The following is an 11,333-nucleotide window of genomic DNA, read 5'->3' on the forward strand; positions in this document are numbered from 1 at the left end:
CTTATTTGTATTCATTGATTTTTATAAAAGCTATATTTAGATCCAGGTGTTATAACCCTGTTTTTATTATTGTACAAGTAGGGTTTAGGTAATTCAAACCTCAGCAAGCAAGGTATGGATTGTTTTTACTTCATGTTGTCAGCCCTGGCGGTCTCATAAATCAATTTGAAAAAGGGAAATAAAAAGACACAAAGAAACAAACATACAGATATTATAGGGATAACAAACTCTCACAGAATGCTGTGTTTGTTTATGTATAAAAAGATATTCCAGTTTCCACCTCTCAGTATTAAGCACACAACCACAGTTAGAGCGGTGTATACCATTATTTGCTTATCCACACTTGTTCGTCATGACCAATGGTAGTGAGAAGCTAATACAAACAGTAGAGGCCATAAAACAGCACTTTGTTACCACTCTCAGAGCTTATCAATCCATGATAGTGATTTCCATTGTAAATTCACTATCTTTGCCACGTTCCCATGTCCATATTTTAGCAGTTCATATTTGCAGGGACTTGGAAACCTTGGTCTCAGCCTCTATTCACATGTTAATGACCTCTCTCTGAACCTATGTGCTCTGTGTAATCTGTCTGCATGTGAAAAGCAGGCGAAAGCCATACATTGGCGGACAGACTCCAATCAGGATTCAGAGCTATACATCCATAAGCATATTTCCAGCCTAAAGGTGCTCGTTGCTATGTGAGTCACAGGCTCACTTAATTTCCATGACGACAGCGGCGAATGACAATCGCTGTCAATCAGCATATCTGTTGCGTGCAGGAACTCTGGGTATTGTCCCTCAGATTCATGAGAGCGTGCCACACTGCAGAAGCCTTCGTGTTAGCAATGCTTCATTTACATCCAACATTTACCTACATGTTAGTTTCTAGTCTTGGTTTGTCATGGTGACTCGATACCATTTGAATATACATGTTTGTTTTTGACACAAAAACAAGGATGCAGTGGAAGCAACCCATGTTCATATGGAATACAAATTGTTCCCAGTTAAAGGCAATACATCATTTTAATATCCCTTCAATTATAACCTTGTTATTTTGGTTACACTCCAGATTTTCATAAATAACCTTCATCAAAACATCACTAAAACCAGGCTAATTGAAATACAATTAGAAAATAAGCACAGGGGATCATGTCTATTTCAATAGTTCATGTTTCAGTAAAATCATAGCACATTGACCTAAAATGAAAAAAAGCCTCCCTGAGTTGTAGAATGAAAAGAAACAAAACATACATTTTAGACAACATGTTTAAAATAATCGATTAACAATCTTAATATTTTTTATTTCAGGCAAAGCAATACTTTTATTCTACGCCTTTCTAAAAACGTTATGGATATATATTATTTAAGAAATACCATTAATATTAACTGGATGTAATGGCTTCAGCAGACAAATCAAGTTTTTGCAACAAACAATGAGTTGGAATGTTGACCTCCATCACTTCAGTTAAAAGAAGGGATCATTTTAATACAAATATCAATGGATTCTTGTGCAAGGGTCACATTGCATATGATGCAATATGAGACCAACTCCAGTCACTCATGAAATATGAGTTCTTTATTTGTATCATAAAATATAAAATTATTGAAGAAATGACCTCATTGTTGCCAGAATGGATAGGAGAAGGTATTCCAGTGATCAATAATCATTTCAAAGTTTAAATCATCTTACATTTCTTAGATTATGAAGCTATCCACTATGAAAATGTCCTGCTTACATAATAAACAACATGTCCTTTATATTAGCACTGTGGTCCATCACCCATGTTGGTCAATGTCTAAGCCTGCTCTTCAGGAATTTGTCCAGGGATCTTAACCCCCTGGTCCGTAGTGTTTCCGGGGTTTGAGTTAGCACAGCTGGACGGGGTTTCAGCTTTGCTGCTGCTGGTTCTCTGGATGAACTGGAGGAAATTCTCCTGAAGGGAGCCTTCGTGGCTAGATGTCCCAAAATCTGCCGGCTGGGTCAAGCAGCAACGTCGGAACTTAACTAGCTCTTCTCTGATCTGCCTGTTCAAGAGGCCGTAAAAGAACGGGTTGATGGCAAAAGAGGAATAGGCCAGCCATGTGACTGCCTCCTCTAAGTCCCCGGGGCTTTTCATGGAGCCAGTCAGAGACATTTGCATGTGGAAGATGAAGTAGGGTAACCAACAAACAAAGAACTGTCCAACAATTAATACCAATGTTAGGGCAGCCTTTCCTCCACTGAAGGCCCTCTCAGGAGACAGTCTTTGGGGCAGGGAGCGTGTGGTGGTGATCATGGTGGTCTGGCTGTTGATGGAGTCTGAGCGATTTTTAGCAAGGCTTGCATTTGCCCACGCCGGCACAGCAGGGACTTGCTGCAGGGCTGCGGAGCGAGCTACCTTGTACACGGCACCGTAAACACCAAAAATGACTACGGCAGGAAACAGAAAACAAGCCACACTAAAGAGCACAGAAAATACACTTCTTAGACGACTGTGGCTCGCGTGGAGAGAGCAGTGAGCTGCGGCAATAGAGCTCTGAGGTCCATAAGCTGGCCATCCGAAAAGTGGGACCATAGCTAAGAGGACCGACTTCACCCAGATCAGGAGCATGACACCAATAGCGAGGTTAATGGTCATCTTGACTTCATAACGCATGGGGTGTACGATATAAAAGTAACGCTCCACACTGATGGCTGTGATGGTGAGAATGGAGAGGCAGATGAGGAAAACATTGAGAAAAATGTAAACCTGACACTCCAGGACTGTAAACACCACGGTGCCAAAGAACGCAGAACTGGATATGATACCCAAGGGCATGAGGAGGATGGCACACAGCAGGTCCACTGCGCAAAGGTGACACACAAAAGCAAACCTCTTCAGGTGAGGAGCACGAGCGATGGCCACCATCACTCCAGTGTTGGCCAACAAAGCAATGAGGTTAAGGGTCACCATGCAGAACAACCCGAAAAGGTCTTTGATCTGTGACTGGGAGCTGGTGACCACGCCCAGGTCAGCAGGGACCGTAGGATTGGGCTCCGTTTGGGTGGTGTTTAGATTTGTCACTGAGTGATGTGGCACAGAGGCTATCATCAGACCGGTGTTGGCGGCCATCATGTATTCACAACCTCCGCTTCCATCTCTGATGTCGCCATATTTGGATGTCCTGTGTTGAGTAGACCAAAAGCAGTTATTTAAAAACATGTTTTAGGTGGTTCAGACTTTTTAAGTGCTTAATTAAAAAACTGAAGTGTGCCATACCTACACGTTTTGAGTGTAAACAGATACACTTATGGATACATTGGAAACTGTTTACAGTAGAATACAGCAAGACTACAATTGTTCTATTGTCTCCCCTTAAGGGCCATTCAACACTGATGTTAAAGATAAGAGTTGTGAGGACAAAAAGCAATGACATGTTAGCCAACTGGGGTCTAATATATATATTTGTGTGACAATACATCTGTGAATTCTCTTTTGAGAAACTCTACAACAATTTATATGTATTTACTTTCTTTCAGAGCGCTGACAGGTTACAAGGTTTCCCAGCTTTCACCTGTCTTAAAAAGCTCTGAACCCATTGTTAATGCAGTTTGAAGAAGAAAAAGCCATTTTAAACTTTGTCACAAATTGTTCCTGGACATAAATTGTTGCAGTTAAATCAATTGATTTTTAAAAATCAGTCTTAACAATTGTGGGACATTTAACCTATCAGGGAGGCTGATATCAATCCCTTCAGATGTCATTGAGTGGTAAACACACAAAAGTACATTCTGTCTAGATTAAAACATATTCAGCATAAAAAAATATTCTGATTATGCATAAATGTACTTACCCATGATTCACTCTGTGTTTGTGTGTTTCAATTCACACTTAACAGGTTGACCAGGTGTTTGACTTCACAAAGCTACTGTTAAATTCCCACTTGTTGTTTAGATACACCGGGCCAAACCCAGCTTGATTCATGTATTTTCCAGAGAAAAAAAAAGTCAGTCTTCCAGCTGAAAATGCATCAAATCCAGATCATTCAGTGTGTGAGGTTTAGTTATTCAGTATAGAGGCTCCTCCAGAGGTCCAGACGCATCACCATTGTTATCTCCAGTTGAAGAAGAACTGGTTCCATGATGTTTTTTGATGGTACATGATGCTTCCCCTCTCTCCTCACCCCTCCTCCAGTAACACTCTTATTCCTGTCCTGTGCTGTGTATGGCAGTGACAGGCACACATTGTATTGTTTTTTTTTTGCTTTCAAATAGACACACACTTCACTGTCTCCCTACTAGAGCCCAGCCTCCCCTGGGTCCTAATGTCTGCCTATAGTTAAAGGACAGCTCATGTTCCCCTGGCAGCCATGCAGCTCCACATCTTAGCAGTAGTGTATTTACTGAAACCAGAGACAGCTGTAACAATAGGTAAATACGGCACTTCTCTACTGACAATAAGTCATGTTTAGACTTTTGCAGTCACAAAATAGGCATGCCAGTTTACATCTATTTCAGGTCGATGGTTTTATAAACCAAATACCTGTTTTTCTTAAGAGCAGTTACCACAATGTCTATTCTAAGGAGCCAATAACTCAGGAACTTCAGGAACCACAAACAATGTGTAGTGTTGAAGAAAGGAAATACATATTTTTAATATTTCCATGTGCTTAATATCGGTTTGTTTACTCTTCTCCCCCAAAGGGTATAAGGCAGTGTTGTTATTTGAATTCTACATTATTATTTATAATGAGATTTCCCATTCTGGGTTAGGGTTCAAATGACTTTAAGCATCATCCCAGTAGTTCTTAATACATCATAACAAATCAAAGCGTAGTATGTCACATAAAAATCACATTTTAGTTTGTCACTTCTTGCACTTATTTGACTTGTTTGGGGTTTGATAGTTATGGTATTTTATAATGCTGTAATATTAGACATTATATGATGTTACATACCCGCACATTAGTTCCGTAATATATCAGTTAAGCTCATATTACAAATAAACAAACTGCTCCTCACAGCAATGAAATGCATTTTCAAAAATGCACTATTGCATCAAAAGACTTGAAAAATGATCACCTCCTGTGTCCTGTAATCAGATTACAAACTGCTCCCATCAGGAAGACGCTATAGGGTTAATGATGACTGGATGGATATAAAACTCTTTCATCCCTCTATCAGGGAATCTTCTAAGCTCAGTAAGGTAAGGAAGGTGTGAAACGAGGAGTGTGTTGAATGGCCTCTTTGTTGCCACTCTTCTGGTATGCACATTACATCTGTCACGATGTTTTTCTATATGGTAGTCTTTATGTTGAGGTCAAGACAAATCTCCTAAGGGATAAAAAGTGTGAACTTGATCATTTTACCATGTTTTGCATCTTCAAGACAATTTTGTATATGTTCACACCACCATCTGTTTCAATAAGTATTACTTTAATGCAAATAAGTTATTTTGCCTTTTATTGAATGCTGTCCAGCGACATATTGACATTTTCTTATATGAAAAATATTAGCAAACAATGACTACCATATAACGTGGCACACTGGAGAACCAACAGCACTAGACACAAATATCTAAGTATGTAGGTTCATCAAGCAGAAGGAAAAAAAAAACTTCAACACATTGCAGGCACAATTTTTTTTAATTTACTTATCATTGGTTTAAGTAATGTCTTGGTGCAAAAATGCATTTACATTCCAAATGGACTTGCTTATTACTAACACAACATGATTTCATTTGTACCATAGCCAGGAGACCTTCAAGACATTGATCAAGCTTTTCATGACGTGTTACTTTGCAACCCAGAGTCTTTCTTTCAATATTAGACTGGTAACAGTGCTTGCACATTAGCCACACATTGCACTTCACGAACTGTAAACATATCTATGGATAGAGTATTGTTTTTCTACTCTACCATTTAACATTAGTCAAAATGTCTAAAGTTGCAAAGGCATGCAGCAAAATCCTTACGGATATTTTCTCTCTCAGGGACAGGTTTATATAAGCATTTCTACTTGGATTAAATAATGCATAAACTACTCAAACTAGAAGAAGATGGCAAATATAACATAATGTGCATCATGTTATTTCTAACAAAACTGTGCAAATATATAAAGGCATCTTAGAGAAGTAAAAAAGTAATTGCTCCATGTGAAATAACAGTAGTGCAGTCTTAAGTACTCAGAACAGTTATACAGAGTGCAATATATAAGGCACAGAGAAGTCATTTATGAATCAAATGGAGACATTTGCACCAGTAATAGGTGTAATAGTAAAGCAAAAAACCATATAATAATAATAATTATTATTACAGGAAAACAGAAAGCCAAGCTTTTTGAAAGCCCTTTATATAGAGGCAATCAAGAACTTCTTTCCTTGAGTTGAGTTAATTCATTTTAAGCTCCAGCAGGTAGCGAAGGCGACACTGGCTCTCTTTGTAGATGAGATATTCACTGTTTCCGAAGTGGCTGTTTTTGAACTGGGGCTGATCTAAAGGCTCACCCTGAGGCACAGCAACCTGCTTGCCCTCCAGGGTGATGAAGGTGTCCTTGGATGGATCTGAAAACACAGAAAATAACCAAACAAAAGATGTTGCATGATTTCATAACACAGTGGTTCTCATTTTTGTAATAAATATTGATAATGACATAATATGCATTTCCTGTGAGCATGTTTCTCATGGGTAGTTTTGCAAAACCAAAATAATCTTGAGCTTTTCTTGAGAGACACAAAAAACCTGTAGCTCTCCAATTCATTTTAGGATTAGTACCTGGCTCCACAGACCCTCGCGCCACCACACTGTCAAAGCCGGCAGGGGCCTTTTTCAAGGAGCAGTCGTCTTTAGTGATGGTACATTCTTTGCCCAGGGCTACCTCACTCAAAAACATTACTCCAGTATTTTTAGAGGCACGCACTAAAAAGAAAATGGCAGAAAATGTCATTTGTAATGATTGCAATTCATTTAATCCTCATCTCTTTCAATCCCTGCATTTTTCATACAGACTCACCGTAACCTGCAGATTTGCTGTTTTCAGACGCAAAATAGATACCGCTACCAACACGGCCTCCTGAATGGGGCATTATCCTCAGACCGCTCTTCAGAATAGCTGCCACCACCGCTATGTTTGTACCGTGCCACAGAAGACGGCGGTTCTCCAGATGATCATGCTCCTTAAACCGCTCTCCCTGCAATGTATGTATGCGTTAGGTCAGAGGATTTCAGTCTCCTATGTCACAATAAACTTGATTGACTCCAATTCCTACCTCTGTCTCTCGATCAACAACCCAAACATTGACCATTTTGGGGCTGCTATTAGTTGCTTTCAGGTATTGTGCTATGATCTTTAAATGAGAAAAGGGAAATACAGTTTGACAAGAGGACACATGATCAGACATTGGAACGTGGTTTAAGTGCTTTGTATTCACTAAACCTCAATATCACTATGACAGTACCTTGAATGTATCTGATTTGTTGTCCATTAGTGTGAGATGGCATTTGAGAGAACTGTAGTCCTGGTCTAGAGGGTGAAGAACTTCCTCTATCATCTCTTCCTGAGACTTTTCAGTCTCTGACTTCAGATTTTGGGCGAGCTCTATGTCAGCCAGCACCTTTACAGTACATGTAAAAGGAGAGTTACTTTAGGATGGAGCAAACACCAAAACGTTTTTTCCAGAATATTATATAAAGATACATCTCACCATGAGCATCTCCTTCTTCTGGTTCACAATCTCTTTGTCGTTGATGGTTGGCGGTCTGTTCCGGCCAAAGTTGTGAGGGATTGTGGTGAAGAATTTCGAAGAGAGTTCTTCCAGTCTTGTGCTTCTGCTTTTTTGGTTCAGGGCTGCCTCAATCTCCTCCAACACTTCGAAGCCCTTTGCAATCTGATTTTTACTGAGTTTGCCCAAAGGCATCTTCTTGATGTCTTTGTACCATCCACGCATTCACACGCAAACACACACACACACACACACACACACACACACACACACACACACACACACACACACACACACACACACACACACACACACACACACACACACACACACACACACACACACACACACACACACACACACACACACACACACACACACACACACACACACACACACACACACACACACACACACACACACACACACACACACACACACACACACACACACACACACACACACACACACACACACACACACACACACACACACAAAAAACACACATCTGTGTTATTATTTTATATTTTCTTAACTCTTAGATGCATTAGTGGGACTTTTTGACCCGGTGAGGTGGTTTTCTTAGAGTATCTTCACCAAAATTATTCCAAACCATATTCTTCCAAACTCTCTGATGTAGTATGAGCAACAGAAGACTATTGATGTGTGTACTGAGTTTGGTAGTAATATACTGTTGAATAGTGAAGTGATTGAATATTATTATATTCTCTTTTTTCGGAGTTGCACTTAGCAGACGGTCCCTGAGCACTCGTTTCTTCTCCGGCTGCAGATAGAGACCAATGTAATGTGTCCAGCTCGGAGCGAGGACGGCGCATATTGGCTTTTTTTGATCAACATGTGATTGTAGTTCGTTATCAACCTTACCACGGTACTTAGGAGACGTCATTTGTGTCTGAATAACATTTTTTTCATGAGTTATTGATCCGTGAAATCCGAATCTGCCAATATCGTTCTAACTTTACTCAACTACGTTTCAAACCGCGCATGTTCAGCAGCCGAATCAATTGCCATTTGCAAAGGATGACACTGTGCTTAACTGTAAGAGATTGCAGAATATCATTATAATTCATACCCAAATGAAAATCAAATCAAAATGATCCATGCTTCGCGATAATAGCCGTAGCCTACGGTACAGAGTTTAGCTAGTGTTGTATATGGTTGTCACTCAGTCATCAGTTTCTATAGACTATCTGGATTTAGTTATTGCGTAATAATTAGTGTTCCCACGAATTATTAATACGTGGCCACGTATTAATATTTTTCTCACCAATGTCACCAGGGGGGCTCCGTACCATTCAAATTTTTAATATATTGTACTTTTCGTATTACTACCCCAAGCTTCCATAAGTGGGTATTTTTTGACTCGGTGAGGTGGTATTCTTGAAGTATCTTTGTAATTACATTTTTTTTTATCATTTCATGTTCCAGCTATTCATGCCATTCACATTTTAAATTTAAATTTTAAGAAATTGTAGTTTTTGTATTACTACCCCAAGCTTCCATAAGTGGGTAAAAAATGACCCGCATGCATTTTCTATGGAATTTCATTTTTTTCTAAAATTATAAATAGTGAAAAATTAAATATAAAATATTTCTCGTGCGAACCAAAATATAATGCTAAATATTATACAAGTCCTTTTTGGTCCGCTTATGGAAGAGTGTAGGGTCCAGTCACTCGTGCATCTAAGGATTAAGAAAATTAATCTCACTGTTTGTTTTGCTTATTTTATAAAAAGGTGCAAATGTTACCTTCACTATTTCCAAGTATTAAAAGAAACAATTAAATGACAAAAACATTGTTAGCAAAGCACAAGGCACGGCTAATGCTGAGTTAAAGGGATGCATTGTTTAAATGCAGACTTCACCCGCTGTTGGTTGCAAAGGTCAATCAAAACATCATAGGTCAAACATGTCACATTATGGACTCCTAGTGTTCTTAATGTACATCTAAGCAACACTAAAATGTAGCTAACAAGATACTATGCAAAAATCACAGAGATTTTGCCTATTCTTTTAATCCCATCTAGTTTCAAAGCCCAACATGTGGTTTAGAACACTGAACTATAGCAGACTTGACAGACAGGTTTATATTTCATGCTAGGTAAACTATGCCACACCCACCTAGGTTCATGCATTCCATCGCCTCTTTGAACATGTCATTGCTGAAAATAAGCTCGATAAGCTTCTTGGTGGGGTTGTCAAGGCTGCAAGGTTGGACATTTTTTGTGACTTTGACCTTCTTTCCATCAACAGTGTCCACCTGCAATTATAAAAAGCAGAGCCAGTGAGATTTTGCCAAGGCAGATAATGATTATAATATATTCTCTGATGACTGCACCTGAAGGACGTTTTATATGCAATGCTCCTTGTTCCAGTGAAGGTACATTATGGTTACCTTGACCTCAGCATCCTGCTCTCCATCCACCTCAATGAGGGTGTACTTCCCAGGGTGAGAAACAAAATTCGCCCGATCGCTCCAGTTGTTCTTCGTCTTGTCCTTAAACTTTTTTTCAAAGTCCTTGACAGCCTTTTCAAGATTATCAAACGTGTTGAGTTTGGATTGTCCATCTTCCCCCTGGACTCAGATTAGACATGAGGCAATCAGGGCAAAATTGCTTTTATATAACAAAATGAAGAAAACTAAAAGATAAGAAACCCAGAGTAAAAGTACAGTTGTTATTAATATTTAAAATATAATAGATCAGCAAAACTAAATAAAGTCAAAAAAGGTAATTTAGTTGGAATGTCTTGCAGGACAAACTTACCACTCTACCCCATCTGTTCCATGTATAGTATTGCTTGGTTCCATTAATCAATTGATTGACATAAAACTTGTTATTGTTATGCCCGATGTTGGTCTGATTGAGCATGCAGTCATAGTCATCGTGTATCTGGTGAAAAAAATGATATATGTTTTGATTAAAAGTAATTTGCACTTAGCATTCTGCGTTAAGTTTGAAGTATATATTATTTGACTTACCTCTCCGGACACTGAGCAGTGCTCATCCACCTTCCTGTTGCATTTCACCTGTGACCCTGCAGCCAGAAGGGCCTCTTTTGCGGAGGTGAAGGCATCTTTGGGCGCTGGTGTCTCGGGCTCTTGTTTTACCTTCTTCCCACCTGCCTTAGCAGCAGAAGCAGCTCGTTTCTTTGGTGGCATGATCCTAGCTGAAAACCCTGAAGAGAAACTTGCCATGCTGAGTCTCTGGGCATGATACCAGGACAAGCTCAGACATGTCTACAGTGGGCACTCTCTGGCTGTCAATCATAGCAAATGAATGCATTGTCATCCATGCATGGACCTACTGAGTAGATATTGACTATGTACTTTTAAATGTAAAGCAAATCAAGATAATAAAACAGTACTTTTTTGGTCAAAGAAAGCTATAGTGGGTGTGCCCTCTTGTTTATTCCGAAAAAGGAAAGCTGAATTTCCATCAGCAAAGAACTCACCTTTTAACTTGAAATAGTGTCAGACGGGAGGGAAAGCAGAGTCTCGTCTCTTGTGAAGCTTTCACGGGACGACTGGAGCGCGGCTGAGCTGTCGGACTGAGTTAGGTTTTCGGGAAGTTGAGGGACTCTTCGCCGTCAGAGGAAGAGGTGGAGCTCCACTGTATTTTCTTGCTGCTG

General features: G+C 39.5%; 2 protein-coding genes across 2 annotated transcripts; both read right to left on the reverse strand.

Annotated features, from left to right (window-relative positions):
• On the reverse strand, positions 1-4,162 carry gpr61l (G protein-coupled receptor 61-like). Its single transcript, XM_034082328.2, has 2 exons — positions 3,817-4,162; positions 1-3,147 (listed from the first exon to the last, which is right to left on the reverse strand). The coding sequence occupies exon 2, from the start codon at positions 3,096-3,098 to the stop codon at positions 1,800-1,802; it is 1,299 nt and encodes a 432-aa protein (XP_033938219.1). The 5' UTR covers positions 3,099-3,147; positions 3,817-4,162; the 3' UTR covers positions 1-1,799.
• Positions 4,163-5,588: 1,426 nt separating this feature from the next.
• On the reverse strand, positions 5,589-11,333 carry parp3 (poly (ADP-ribose) polymerase family, member 3). The gene is made up of 11 exons (XM_034083719.2): positions 11,157-11,333; positions 10,684-10,880; positions 10,469-10,594; positions 10,099-10,278; positions 9,825-9,963; positions 7,665-7,888; positions 7,419-7,574; positions 7,230-7,307; positions 6,974-7,151; positions 6,736-6,879; positions 5,589-6,524 (listed from the first exon to the last, which is right to left on the reverse strand). Exons 2-11 carry the CDS (start codon positions 10,861-10,863, stop codon positions 6,352-6,354), a joined length of 1,578 nt encoding a protein of 525 aa, XP_033939610.1. The 5' UTR covers positions 10,864-10,880; positions 11,157-11,333; the 3' UTR covers positions 5,589-6,351.

The sequence above is a fragment of the Pseudochaenichthys georgianus genome, chromosome 5, assembly GCF_902827115.2.
Source record: "Pseudochaenichthys georgianus chromosome 5, fPseGeo1.2, whole genome shotgun sequence".
Taxonomy (NCBI): Eukaryota; Metazoa; Chordata; class Actinopteri; order Perciformes; family Channichthyidae; genus Pseudochaenichthys; species Pseudochaenichthys georgianus.

Coding starts and splice junctions, on each gene's coding strand:
- parp3 (XM_034083719.2), bottom strand. CDS start 10,863: ATGCCACCAAAGAAACGAGCTGCTTCTGCTGCTAAGGCAGGTGGGAAG. Junction 7,889..9,824: donor GATGGAATGCATGAACCTAG/GTGGGTGTGGCA, acceptor GATGGTACAAAG/ACATCAAGAAGATGCCTTTG. Junction 7,575..7,664: donor AGAAGAAGGAGATGCTCATG/GTGAGATGTATC, acceptor TGTACTGTAAAG/GTGCTGGCTGACATAGAGCT.
- gpr61l (XM_034082328.2), bottom strand. CDS start 3,098: ATGATGGCCGCCAACACCGGTCTGATGATAGCCTCTGTGCCACATCAC.